This window comes from Bubalus bubalis, chromosome 3 (assembly GCF_019923935.1).
Source record: "Bubalus bubalis isolate 160015118507 breed Murrah chromosome 3, NDDB_SH_1, whole genome shotgun sequence".
NCBI classification, from domain to species: Eukaryota; Metazoa; Chordata; class Mammalia; order Artiodactyla; family Bovidae; genus Bubalus; species Bubalus bubalis.
In genome coordinates this window covers 50,359,412-50,372,274 of record NC_059159.1, presented here as the reverse complement: position 1 = coordinate 50,372,274, position 12,863 = coordinate 50,359,412, and the positions used below count along the sequence as shown (strand labels likewise).

At 51.3% G+C, this 12,863-nt stretch overlaps 2 protein-coding genes and 1 non-coding gene across 10 annotated transcripts in view; 2 read left to right on the top strand and 1 right to left on the bottom strand.

Moving 5' to 3' along the window:
• Positions 1–2,985: 2,985 nt before the first annotated feature.
• Positions 2,986–10,030, top strand: ZNHIT3 (zinc finger HIT-type containing 3). Of its 4 annotated transcripts, none has more exons than XM_044939586.2 (5): positions 2,986–3,156; positions 3,257–3,288; positions 7,752–7,838; positions 8,994–9,052; positions 9,549–9,685. In XM_044939586.2, the coding sequence occupies exons 1-4, from the start codon at positions 3,071–3,073 to the stop codon at positions 9,029–9,031; spliced, it is 243 nt and encodes an 80-aa protein (XP_044795521.1). In that variant the 5' UTR covers positions 2,986–3,070; the 3' UTR covers positions 9,032–9,052; positions 9,549–9,685. The 4 variants fall into 4 exon arrangements, with proteins under 4 accessions (XP_044795521.1, XP_044795520.1, XP_025136939.2 ...); XM_044939585.2 differs by having other exon boundaries at positions 2,987–3,156; positions 8,994–9,040; XM_025281154.3 differs by having other exon boundaries at positions 2,990–3,156; positions 8,957–9,052; positions 9,549–10,030.
• The window catches only part of MYO19 (myosin XIX), a 44,467-nt gene continuing 41,513 nt past the window's right edge, over positions 9,910–12,863 (bottom strand). For all 5 annotated transcript variants that reach the window (XM_025281135.3, XM_025281136.3, XM_006065472.4 and 2 more), the window contains 2 exons: positions 11,783–12,085; positions 9,910–10,673 (listed from right to left, as the gene is read on the bottom strand). In XM_025281135.3, the coding sequence (XP_025136920.3) occupies positions 10,545–10,673; positions 11,783–12,085 (432 nt within the window). In that variant the 3' untranslated portion in view covers positions 9,910–10,544. The remainder of the gene's footprint in view (positions 10,674–11,782; positions 12,086–12,863) is intronic.
• Positions 12,260–12,389, top strand: LOC112584151. Its single transcript, XR_003108494.1, has one exon. It is a non-coding gene; the product is annotated as a small nucleolar RNA SNORA11 (small nucleolar RNA).

The window sequence follows — 12,863 nt, the reverse complement described above, 5'->3', positions numbered from 1 at the left end:
CAGGCTGTCTTTATTTGATTCATACCAACAACCTCACTCCCTTTAACTTCTGAAGCACTCTCTCAGATAGCAGAGAGTAAGTGGAAGGGAGGAGATGAAACCAGGAGGTATAGGTTCCTAAACACACCACTGTAGACACTTCTCTTGGGGCAACCAGGAGGGTGGAGGGTTAGAGGTATTAGGACTGTAGAAAGAAGCTGAGATTGAGCACAGCTCCACAGGGAGCCCAGCTTTATCAACCTCTGGCCTCGGATACGGGCATCATGCAGCCTATATGCCCACCCCATCATGGCATCGGGAAAGATGCAGGGCACTGGGTGCGCCCTAGTTAGTAACCTGAAAGCTCCAGAAGTACTATTAACCTTTCATCAAGCTAATACGGGGAGGCTAGCTTCCAGCTGGATCTCTGCCCCAGGGGTTGCCAAGAGGTGCGGGCCCGGAGTCAACCCCGGGAGCTCTCCCTGGACAGTCAGGCGCATTTGGAGCTCTCGGCTGGCCTGGTGTGGGCCTTGCTTTCATGGAAGAGTCACTGCTGCCCATCCGGTCGTTGGTTTCAACTCCGCACTCTTGACTCTCTTTCTTGTGCAGGCCAGGCCTGGGTTTGCTTTTCCCTGCGTGGTCAGTATTGCCTCCCACGCAAGGTGCAAAGTCGGGTGCGAGAGGCGCTGCAGACCTGCTCAGGCGCCGGCCGCGCCAGGACCAATCTCGATCTGGGGCGCCCTCTGGCGGTGCTAGGTGCGGGACCTGGGCCTCCACGTTGAAGACAATGTCTCCAGTCTTCGGCGTCGGCGCCGGGCTGGGCTTGCCTGGAATGTGCTGGACAGAGCCTGCCAGGCAGCGGGGCTCTGGAAACCATTCTGCCTTGATTATTACCTCTCCTCTCTCCAGGTTCTGCTCTGCGCCTCAAGCTGACGCTGAGAAGACGTGAGGCAGCCTTAGCTGCTAGGAGGGCGTGATGGGGGACCATAGAAGCCAGGGCAAATCAGTGTGGACATCTAGTTGTTGGGCCCAGCGTCATTCCTGTCTTTCTGCTTTGAACTAGCCATTGCCCAGAGGAGCTGTACCAGGTTTCTGTCGCTGCTTCTTGGTTTTCCCCAAACTCCCTGCCATCACAGTTGAGCCACCTCCTTTCCTGGATATTGGAGCGGGAGGAGTCGGTCCATGGAAGATGGGGGTCACCCAGAGTAGAAGAGGTATTTCTACTGAATGGAGTGTGCATGAGAAGAATTCCAGGAAGGTGGTTTTTTTTTTTTTTTTTCTGGAGTACCATCTCTGAACCCGAAGGTAGGGGAGCCAGCATGGTCTGGATGTGGATGGGGTCTGGTTGAGCCCTTGAAAATTGTGGAAACTCTGCATGGCCTCAGCCTCCAAACACAACTCACAGGAAAAGTCTGGGTGGGCAATGGTGATGTCCATAGTGGGGGAATTAGTACTGATGCCAGAGAGCACGGGATTCAAGTCACTGACCTCTGTCCTTCCCTGTTAAGCGTGGACTTTCTGGGACACTTCTGATTCAAACCAGCAGTGGTCACAACTGTTGAGGGATACAAGGAATGCTTCAGAGTATTGGATCAGTGGGAAAACATTGAATTTTGGTGTGAGTTCTGTTAGGAAGCTGGAGGCAGGGGCAGCTGCATGCTGGGGCAGGTAGGCAACCAGAGGGGCAGTGCTACTTCAGCACTGAGGACTGGACAGCACCCTCAACAGCCTGGCAAAGCTGAAGGAGTGACGGCCACTCCAGCCCAACCCCAGTGCAGCTCACTGAGGCTGGCAGTGGAACCCTTTTAGAGAGGCCTGAGGTCCAAGACCTCAGCCTCCAGGAACTCGGAGCCTGGAACCTGGGCTTATGGGGTTGGAACCAGAGCTCCAAAAGAGTTATAGACTCTAGATATAACATAAATAACCCTTTGTAGCACTGCAGACCACAAATCTTTTTACAGTCACCTCTCTGCCTTGCAATAGCTCAGAAAAGTAGGAACATCTGTTCTAACAGACGAGGGAGCTCAGATAGGGTAGCCAGTCTCTCCAAGTCACACAGCCAGCAAGGGGTCCGAGCTAAGACTTGAATGGCTGCTTGGGGGTGTAGCAAATTCATCCCTACAGACTGTGACAGTGGAGCGGGGCCCTTGTAGTAAGGAGATCCTGAGGGCTGATGGATCAACGCAAAGGGGTTAGTTAGGGTTCGGATTAGGGGGTGAGGGTGACTTATGACCCCAAGACAGCACCGCACATGTGGAGTGGGAAGCCTGGTAAAGCTGGACAGTGCTCAGGGCTTTGAAGAGGAGCAGGGCTCCCAATAAAATGTGACTTTGTCTATTCCTAACGCCCGAGGTGGCATTCAAGCCCTTTTCTGGACCAGGATCTCCACCTTTGGGCCAGAGGTCAGTCATCTGTTCCCTGGCCAATCAGTCCCACTCAGGGATTCTCCCTCCTGCCTTCACTCTAAGCCTTAAGCTCCCAGAGACAGTGCCTGCTAATTCCTGGGTGTTCCCAGCCCAGCGTCTGGGAAGCACCGGGCTCACAGTTAGAGCTCAATAAACATGTCAGTGGCCAAGGCTTGTCTTCCTCTCCTGTGAGAAAAATGGCTGGGAAGGGCACACGTGTGTCACGTGGCCTAGCTGAGTCTGGTTTGGCCAGTGTGTGGACTTCTTGTTTGCTGTGCTTAGTCGCTCAGTCACGCCTGACTCTTTGTCATGCTCCTCTGTCCATGGGGATTCTCCAGGCCAGAATACTGGGGTGGGCACCCTTTCCCTTCTCCAGGGGATCTTCCCAACCCAGGGATCGAACCCAGGTCTCCCTCATTGCGGGCGGATTGTTTACCAACTGAGCCTCAAGGGAAGCCCTAATCAGGGAGCACCCCTTGACAATGGGCTCTGGATGCGTATCGAGTGCATCGACTTTCTACTTCTCAGGCCTGGAACGATAAGCGGGATCAATCGATTGCTTTTGACGGCCAGTAAGTGCTGCGCGCTGATTGGTCCTGGTTGAGGAAACGGAAGAAAGGGCGGGCACGTGGGGCTCGGGGGTCCGGGGCTGGCGCGCAGGCGAGGGGCGCGTCCCGGGAGAGACCATGTCGTCGCTCAGCTGCGGTACCGCTGTCTGCGTTGTCTGTTTGGAGAAACCCAAATACCGCTGCCCCGCCTGCCGCGTGCCCTAGTGAGTGCCGGGGGTCGCGGGGCCGGGGGCGGGCGGCGGGGCGGCGGGAGGCTCCGCGCCGCCCTCGGGACTGACGCGCCCTGTGGCTTTGTTTTTGCAGCTGCTCCTTGCCCTGCTTCCGGAAGCACAAAGGTAAGGCGCCCTTCTTCGTGGACCGCAGCGCCCTCATCCCGCTGCGGTCTCGGGGACGTGAATCCCGGGGCCCGGCTATCAGCCTATCAGCCTTGCAACGCCCGACCCTGGGGACCGCCTCCCACCCACCGTGGGCAGACGGATACCTCTTCGTGCGAATGCGGCTCCACTCTACGGACAATCAAAAACCTTTCCTCTGCTCCACTTTCCTTTCTGCGTGCCATCTTGTTCTTTTTTTAAAACAGTCTTTGGTTTTTGTCACAAAAGCCTCCTCAACCTATGCCTTCCTCTTAGTTTTCAGCTCCGCGTTCTTTGGCAGAAGCTTCTCTGGCTGAGGTTAGCGACGTTTTCTTTTTTTTAAGTCATGTCTTGATAGAAACAGAGAGGTACACCAGTTTACGGTAAGGAGCAGCGTCCCTGGCTCTCACTGTTGTCAAGTCTACATTTTACGTCTTTTTCTATCCGGCGCCTCTTCTCAGTCTTCAGGGACCCTTTCCCATGCCCTCTCTCTCTCAGTGACTTTTCTGTTAAGAGTTCCTCACAGGTGGTTTGCCTCTAGTTTTATCCCCTCCAGTCTCTGATTTTACAGCTGTTTGTTTCGAGCACCACCGTCCCCGCTCCAGCTTTTTTTTTTTTTTTTTAATCCTAATGTCTTTGGAGCACTTTGGGAAAAAACCCCTTTCGGCTCAAGATAGGAACGAAGTAGAACTCCTTTGCTGGAATAGTTTGGGAGCTGTGTCTGGAATGCTTCTCTCTGGTCCTGCAGCCCTGTGAGGCCCCTCCTAAGACCCCCTAGTGCAGCCTGGGTAATTTTTCTGATACATAGATTTGAGCAGTTCACTCCTGTGTTGAAAACTCCAGCCTCTTTCTTAGTGTGTTTTTTGGGGGGCGAGGGGATCGCTGCGTTGGTTCTTGTTTGCTGCTAACGGACTTGCTCTAGTTGCGGGGCGGGGGGTGGGGGTCCTACGCTTTAGTTGCAGTGCTTGGGCTTATCATGCAGTGGCTTCTCTTGTTGCGCAGCACCTGCTCTAGGGTACGTGGGCTCAGTAATTGTGGCCCACAGGTTTCATTGCCCATGGCATGTGGCATCTTCTCAGACCAGGGATTGAACTGGTGTCCCCTGTATTAGCAGGTGGATTCGTAACACTGGACCACAGGGAAACCCTGCTTGGTTTGTTCTTATTAAAAAAATATTTTTTTTTTAATTGAAGTATAGTTGATTTACAGTGTTTCAGGTATACAGCAAAGTGATTCAGTGATCTGTATCCTTTTTTGGTTCTTTTTCACTAGAAGTTATTCAGTTCAGTTCAGTCGCTCAGTCATGTCCGACTCTTTGCGACCCCATGAATCGCAGCACGCCAGGCCTCCCTGTCCATCACCAACTCCCGGAGTTCACTCAGACTCACGTCCATCGAGTCGGTGATGCCATCCAGCCATCTCATCCTCTTTGTCCCCTTTTCCTCCTTATTACAAGGTAATGAATATAGTTCTCTATGATATTCTTTCCTTGGTGGTTCAGTGGTAAAGAATCTGCCTGCCAGTGCAGGAGACACAGGTTAATTCCTTGAGTTGGGAAGATCTGCTGGAGAAGGACATGGCACCCCACTCCAGTATTCTTGCCTGGGACATCCCATGGACAGAGAAGCCTGGAGGGCTACAGTCCATGGGGTCACAAGAGTCAGCACCACTTAGCAACTAAATGAAACAATAATATATTTTAGGCCTGTGTTGTTTATCTGTTTATACATAGTAGTGTGTTTCTGTTAATCCCATATTCCTAATTTATCCTTCCTTACCCCTTCTCCTTTGGATCCATAAATTTGTTTTCTGTTTCTGAAGTCTGTTTTTGTTTTGTAAATAAATTCATTTATATCATTTTTTTAGATTCTATTATAAGTGATATCATGATTATTTGTCTTTCTCTGATTTACTTCACTAGGTATCATAATCTCTAGGTCCATGTATGTTGCTGCAAATGGCATCATTTCATTTTTATGGCTGAGTAGTATTCCCATACACCACGTCTTCCTTATTCATTTCTCTGTTGATGGACATTTAGGTTGCTTCCATGTCTTGGCTGTTGTAAATAGTGCTGCTATGAACATTGGGGTGCATGTATCTTTTCAAATTTGAGGTTTTATTTTTTCTGGATATATGTCCAGGAGTGGGATTGAGGGCTGTGGTAGCTATTTTTAATTTTTTAGAGAATCTTCATACTGTTTTCCATAGTGGCTACACCAATTTACATTCTCACCAACTGTGTAGGAGGGTTTCCTTTTTTTTTTTTTTGGAGGAGTTCCTTTTTTCCACACACTCTGCAGCATTTATTATTTGTAGATTCTTTTTTATTTGGCTTACTGAATTATTATAAGGCGAACACCACCCAGGTCAGGAAAATAAAACTTGGACTTCTGGTGGTTCAGTGGATAAGAACCTGCTTGTGAACGCAGGGGACGCAGGTTCTACCCCTCGGAGCTTCTAAGCCCGTGCACCACAACTGCTGAGCCCACATTCTAGAACCTCTGCTCTGCAGCAAGAGAAGCCACTGCAGTGAGAAGCCCGTGCATTGAAAGAGGAGCCCCTGCCTGTTGCAACTAGAGAAAGTCCGTGTGCAGCAATAAAGACCCGGTGCAACCAAAATAAAAATAAGTAAATTATGTATGTATTTTAAAAAATATAAAAAAACCTGCCTGTCAGTGCAGGGGCAGTGTGTTCCATCCCTGGTCTCTGAAGTTTCCATATGCCTCGGGGCAGCTAAGCCCGCATGCCACAGCTATTGAAGCCTGTGCCCCTAGAACCTGTGCTTTGCAGCAGGAGAGTAGCCCCCACTTGGTGCAAGCAGAGATAAGCCCTTGGAGCAAGAAAGACCCAACACATCCAAAAATAAAAAAAATTTAAAAAGAAAATAGAACTTTGCCGTCCACTCCAGAAACCCCTCCATATGCCCTGTCCTGACCCACTGTTCTCACTTCCTGTAAATGACCACTCTGTTGACCTTTATAGCAGTCACATCTTTGCTTTTTCAGTTTTATTATGCAAGGATGTATCCTGAAAGAGTATTGTTTCATCTTGTTCTTAGTTCCCTGACCAGGGATTGAACCTAACCTAACCAAAAGCACCAAGTCCCAACCACTGGACTGCCAGGGAATTCCCCCAAAATGTGATATTTCTTTTAAGTCTCTCTTAATTTGTAAATTGCTCCTCCATCCTCTGTTATTACCTTTTTTAAAAAAAAAAAATTTCTCTGTTGAAGAATTCAAGCCATTTGACTTGCAGAGTTCCCCACAGTCTGGGTTTTGCTGATTGCAAACTCACGCTGCGGTTAGGCATACTCCTCAGTTCTCTATTTCTTACAAATTGACAGACTAGAGACTGGATCAGAGCTCAAGGTCAGTCTCTGGCAAAACTACAGGTGGTCTTAGGCACAACTATAGGTGGTGCATAATGTCTGGTGGGTTTTTTTTTTATTGAAGTATCGTTGATTTACAGTGTTATTAATCTCTGTACAGCAGAGTGACTCAGTTATGCACATACATAGCATTCTTTTTTCTTTATATTCTTTTTTTTGTGGTTTATCATAGGATCCTGACTGTAATCGCCTGTGCTATATAGTAGGACCTTCTTGTTCATCCATTCTCCATCTAATATTTTGCATCTGCTAACCCCAGCCTCCCGCTTAATCCCTCCCCCAGCCCCCTCCCCTGCGGCAACTTCCAGTCTTGTCCTCTGTGTCCAGGAGTGCGCTGCTGTTTCATAGGTAGGTTCATTTGTGTCATTTTAGATTCCATAGTAGGGTGGTGTGGTATGAGACAGACTGGCATCTTGCAGGCGCCTTCCTCCTCTTGTGCCCCATCCTCCTGCCAGGCCTGCTTTGCCCGTCAGCTGCCAGTTGCTTGTCACCATCTCCTTGCACCTGACTCGACTTGCTCAAGGGTCCGCTCCGGCCACAGGCCTTACCTTCTGCCCGGAATGCTCCTTCCAGCTGGCAGCACCTCCCCCTCGTCTTCCCACCCTCTTGGGTGACTGGGATCCAACTCTCCTTACCTCGTCCATCTCTGTCCTTTGGGAGGCGGAACCCCTCCCAGGTGGGCCTGGTGAGTTTTGTGTGTGGACTCCCGGTGGCACGGGGACCTGCACATTCGGGATCTGAAACTGCTGAGGACACAGTTTGCGGCTAATCAAAGTCAGTGTGTTACTGAATTGTGGTGAAGTCTCTGTGGGATTAGGCAGGACAGGGAGGATGGAGACAGGCCCTAGGGGAGCGTGAGGCGGGCTTCCTCAGCCCTCATGCCAGGCCCAGGTTTCTCCTGCCCCTTGACGGAATCTCTCACTTGCTCTCCTTCATCCCCCACCCAGTCCCTTACCCCCTACGTAGGCTTCCCCCTAGATGCTGGCTTGGGGGAGTGGTGCAGCCTTGTCACTCAAACGGAGGTGATGTACACCTGAGATTTGTGTCTTTTCAGAGCAGTGCAAGCCTGCAACTGGTCCTGTCGAGAAAAAAATAAGATCAGCTCTGACTGCAAAAACTAAAAAGCCAGTGGAAAACGAAGGTGGGTTGGTTGACTGCAAACACACAAACCGAGAAAAGGCTTTCAAATAGAACATGGAGAGAGGAGAAGAGACTCATGGACTGGGGCCAGGAGGCAGGTTCATCAGGGAGCAGCAGCTTCCTCAGCCCTGTGCACCGGCACCAGGAGCACACGTCGTCACGGGTGGCGATGTGGGGCCGCCTGAAGATTCAGAAGGACGGCGCGGGGGGGGGGGGGGGGAGAGGGAAGGCCGCAGCCGTGGTTTGGGGTGAGCGGTGGACCCTGCTGGCAGGAGCCGCCTCCAGTCACGGCTTCGGGTCTCCCTCCCCGGGCCTGGCAGGGGTTCACCTGACCTGGACCCGCGTGGCGTGTGGCCTTTGGCCTTGCTGCTCCTGGCGGCCCTCAGAGCCTGCAGCGCGAGTGTGCTGCCGTCCTCCCCATCCATCTAGCCTTTTTAAAAAATAGATATATTTTTTCTGGTATTGGGCCTTGGTTGCCGTGTGCAGAGCTTTAGTGGGATGGCACTCGGATTCCAGAGCGCAGGCTCCATAGTTGTGGTGCAGCATACGGGATCTTCCCGGCATTGCAAGGCAGATTCTTAACCCTTGGGCCACCAGGCAAGCCCCACGTACCCTTTCTTTAACGCCTCCTGCGCACCATGCATCATGCTGGGCTCTAAAGACGGCCCCTCCCGGTGCCACCGAAAAGGTATTGAGCAGTCAGAGTCAGGGGATGGCCCGCTTCTGCCCTTTGAGAAACTTCCTTGTTGGGTTCGGATATTTCTGCCCATGCCGAGAACACAGGGGGGTCCTGTCCGTGGGTTTTTACAGACAGGGCTGGAGCCGTAGTGAGCAGAGGTAGGCTGGGAAGAATTGGAAAACAAGGCCCTAAGCCCAAACATAGTTTAAGTGTGTGAACACTAGGAGGCATTTGTTAAAGTCGCCAGCTCTTCACTTTCCTAAAATAAAGAGTGTTATATAGTCACAAATTCCTCAGACGTGGTTGTTTTGTCTGTACCCACTTGCTTTATCTCTATTCTTGTCGTGTGTGTGCACACATTTTTTATTTACTGGAGTTGTTAAAACCTGGCACCTAGGTTTCCTTTGTGCTCGTAAACAGGTGACTGTTATGTTCCTTAGATGATGATGACGTCTCTGTGGCTGATTTTCTCAATAGTGATGAGGAAGAGGACAGAGTGTCTTTGCAGAATTTAAAGAATTTAGGTAAGTCTGCAGGTAAGACAATTTTTAAGCTAAGTCTGTGCAGGTACAGTAACTTTTTCTTAGGTGAATGGCATTAAGATATTTACAGAGGACTAATAAAGAATAAGATTCTGACAGCAGTTAACTTGGAAACCATCTGACATGCTGACCTCACCTTACGTGAGCATGTATGCTCAGTCATACCTGATTCTTCGCAACTCCCTGAACTGTAGCCCACCAAGCTCCTCTGTCCATGGACTTTTCCAGGCAAGAATACTGGAGAGGGTAGCCATTCCCTTCTCCAGGGGATCTTCCTGACCCAGGGATCGAACCCACATCTCGTGTGTCTCCTGCGTTGGCAGGTGGATTCTCTACCACTATCGCCACTTGGGAAGCCCCACCTCATGTGAAATGCTGGGTGAGGGGGTGCAGCGTGCTTGGTGTTTATTACGTTTGGAATATTTGGCTTTCAGCTGTCTGCCTGCACCCACTTGAGCTCAGCTTGGCTCTCCTCACTGTTCATTTTAAGGGGAGTCTGCAGCACTGAGGAGCTTACTGCTCAACCCACACCTCAGACAGCTGATGGTCGACCTCGATCAGGCAGACGACAAGGCCAAGCTTATGCGAGCCTGCATGCAGGAGCCCTTGTTTGTGGAGTTTGCTGACTGCTGCTTGAGTATCGTGGAGCCGTCTCAGAACGAGGATCCTTAAGGTGGATTACTGTGTTGCCTGCTCCTCCTGGGAGGCCGTCACGTGGGGGGCCCTGCCCAGGGGTGGCACTGCCAGGACTCAGCAGCTGACGTCAGGTGGGCCCCCCAGACCCCTTCCAGCACTGTGGGGGTACTCACGACGGCAGACCCGTATGGAGAGAGAACTCAATGTTCAAATGGTGGTTTTTAAGTGTTTTATTTTTGATACAATTAAGACATAAATATTTACTGAGTTTCCACACCCATTTGAGTAAAAACTTGCTCAGTGTTAATAAAATTTTGGTGTGGTGTTTCTTTGGTATATTGCATTGATCATTCTTGATTTATAATCTACTTGCTTGACATTAAATTAATCAAATATTTAAATAGTAAGGTTTTGTTCCTTTTAAAGGAACTCAAGGCAAAGTTTCCCCCAGCCACAATTTTAGAGCTGATTTCAAGCTGACTTTGCCTGTGGGGTTGGAAGGGTGGGGTGTCCACTGTAGTGATGGCCAGCACCGCTGAGTGGGATCTGTGAAGGTAGTGAAGGCCCTGACGTTTCCTAATCCTGGTTTGGTCACTGTCAACCCTGATACCCATCAAGGTGTGGGGGCAGGGGATGCGTAGACTGCTGCCCCAGGCCACTGGTGCAGCTGCTGGCCCGCCTGCAGGCTGGAGCCACGGCGCCCTGAGTGCACTCGGAGTCCCTGTGGGAGTTGTCTGGTAGCCGGGTGTTGATTACATGTCTCTGGCGAGGCCGCTGGCAGGAAAAGGCCTTGTGGGGAAAAAAGGCACAGGGGATGGCCCAGCTGCTGAGGCTGGGAGGGGAGAAGAGGTCACACGTGGCCCGGCCTGTGTCTTTCCAGCAGGATCTGATTAAAGCCAGTAACACTGTTGGGCGAGGGTCCAGGGCAGGTGTCAGCGTAGCGCAGCGGAGACTTTCTGCAGCGAAACCTGATCGAGCCCTGGGGAGAGAGACGCAGCTCAGCCCCAGCTCCTGGGAGGTTGACGGGACCTCTTGGAGTGAAGGCTAGGAATGCAGGGAGGTGGGGACACCCGAGGACCTGCCGGAGTCACAGCAGTGGCAGACTGACTTAGTGCGCTTTTCCTCCTTACTCTAAGACGGGAGCAGAGTCCAAAACGGTATTAAAGACAAAGTGTCACATCCACCCAATGTGAGATAGATGAGGAAACGCTAGGAGGGAGCTCTCCCCTGCTAAGAATATCATCTGTCCCAGTCTTAGGACTGCTTAAAGCTGGAAGATCAAAGAAAGAGCTGCACTTCTGTTTACTCTCTGGCAGGCCCGTGTGTTGTCATGGCGATTTTATCCAGATTATGTCCTATAGGAATTCCTCCGGGAGGAAATGCAGTGTTTCCTTCCTTCTCCCTTGTGTCACTTGATCCTTGTAAAAGGCGGGTATTAGCCCTTGTCTGTGCTCGCTGCCTCTTTGCCTGGCTGCTGCCCACAATATAAAACCTTGAACCACTGACTCATGTGCTTGTCAGGAATAGGGTAAACCAAAGAATACAAGTGAGGGGAAAGTGTGTGTTAGTCTCGCTCAGTCGTGTCCGACTCTTTGCCACCCCGTGGACCGTAGCCCGCCAGGCTCCTCTGTGCCTGGGATTTTCTAGGCATGAATAGTGGAGTGGGGTGCCATTTCCTCCTCTAGGGGATCCCAACCCAGGGAACGAGCCTGGGTCTCCTGTATTGCAGGCGGATTCTTTACTGTTAGAGCCGCCAGGGAAGCCCAAGTAGGGGGAAGTGTGGTGCCAAATCCAGCGCCATTGGAGGGGAAAAGCTGCTGTTACCATGACCCATTTTTTTGGAAGTAGGACTAATTTAAAGATGACTCAGAAGAGATGCTAGAACACTTGGAGGCAGCTTTTTAACGGTGAAAGGACTTTGGAAAACCCTATTGTAATGATGGGAACGACTTGACTGCTGCCAGCTGGGATGCGCAGGGTTCGGAGGCCTTCATCTCAGCCTCAGTCCTGCTGCTGCTGCGACCCCCGGGCTCTGCCCCCCACCCGGCAGTGGGGCGGTCAGGACGCCAGCCCCATCGCATGGCCCACCTGAGGCAGCGCTCGGATGGACAGGACTCCGGCTTGTTCTTGGGCTGTCTGGATGGCGCAGCTCTTGGGGCTGCCCACGGGGAGCTGGAGGCAGGCGAAGACTACCAGCTTCCTCTGAAAGCCGTGAACACCCACAGCCGCGTTGGCCAGGGCCAGTCCCAGGGGCCAGAGGCGGGTTATTGCGCCCTGGAGCCTGGTCTGAGCCGGGGGCAGCGGACTGGAGCTCGGGGAGCAGGGAGCTTGAGATGAGTGTTTTTCTTCCACACCATCCAGTTCTTCAGAAGCAAGGAAGGCCATTCTGATCTTAAAAAAAGAACAGCACATCACAGCTCTTAATGGAAAACAGAAACCAAAAGTCTCTTTGGTGATTTGCCCTTAACAAGGTGAACTGAAGGGCACCTGGCTGGATGCGGCACAAGCCTATACCCAGGGCAGCTGTGCTGAGGCTTCACATACTTTTAAAAAGTAACAGCCTTTGGGGTGTGCTCAGAGCAGGGGGCCTGAAGAAATGGCTCGTCTGTTTATAACACACCCGACAGGAATCTGGGTTCACTGTGACGAGAGGCACAAAACGTGTGGCCTTCTTATGAACAGAAACCCAACACGTGTCCCCCTGACCTCCACGTGGCTGCTGGGCAGGGCCAGTACTGGAGGGAAAGCCGCAGCACGTAGTGGGGGAGCTTGCTGCCTGGAGCCTGTCTAGTCCAGGCCTGGGTGGGCCAGGAGTGGTCTCATAAAGGGTCTGAACCTCTCATTTCAAGGAGAAAGAGGGAGATTCCACCTGTATGCCATTCTGGGAAAGGCAAAACTGTGGAGACAATAAAAAGATCAGTGGTTGTCAGGAGTTTGCAGAGAGGACTATACAGAGTACAGAAGTTTTCATGAGCAGTGAAAGTACTTTGAGCGACATTACAATGATGGATATATGTGGTCATACTTTTTGTCCAAACCCATAGAGTACGCAACACTGCTCTGCTCATTAAAGTGAGCCCGAAGGTGAGCTGGGGATGTTCTGATCACGAGTCAATGCAGTCATCCTTGGTCTAAAAACAAGAGGTACCATTCATTCTGTTGATAATGG

Excerpts from the sequence above, each read along its gene's own strand:
- ZNHIT3 (XM_025281154.3), top strand. The coding sequence starts at position 3,071 with ATGTCGTCGCTCAGCTGCGGTACCGCTGTCTGCGTTGTCTGTTTGGAG. Across the intron at positions 3,157-3,256 it reads CCCGCCTGCCGCGTGCCCTA|CTGCTCCTTGCCCTGCTTCC; the intron begins GTGAGTGCCGGG and ends TTGTTTTTGCAG. Across the intron at positions 7,839-8,956 it reads AAAGCCAGTGGAAAACGAAG|ATGATGATGACGTCTCTGTG; the intron begins GTGGGTTGGTTG and ends TATGTTCCTTAG.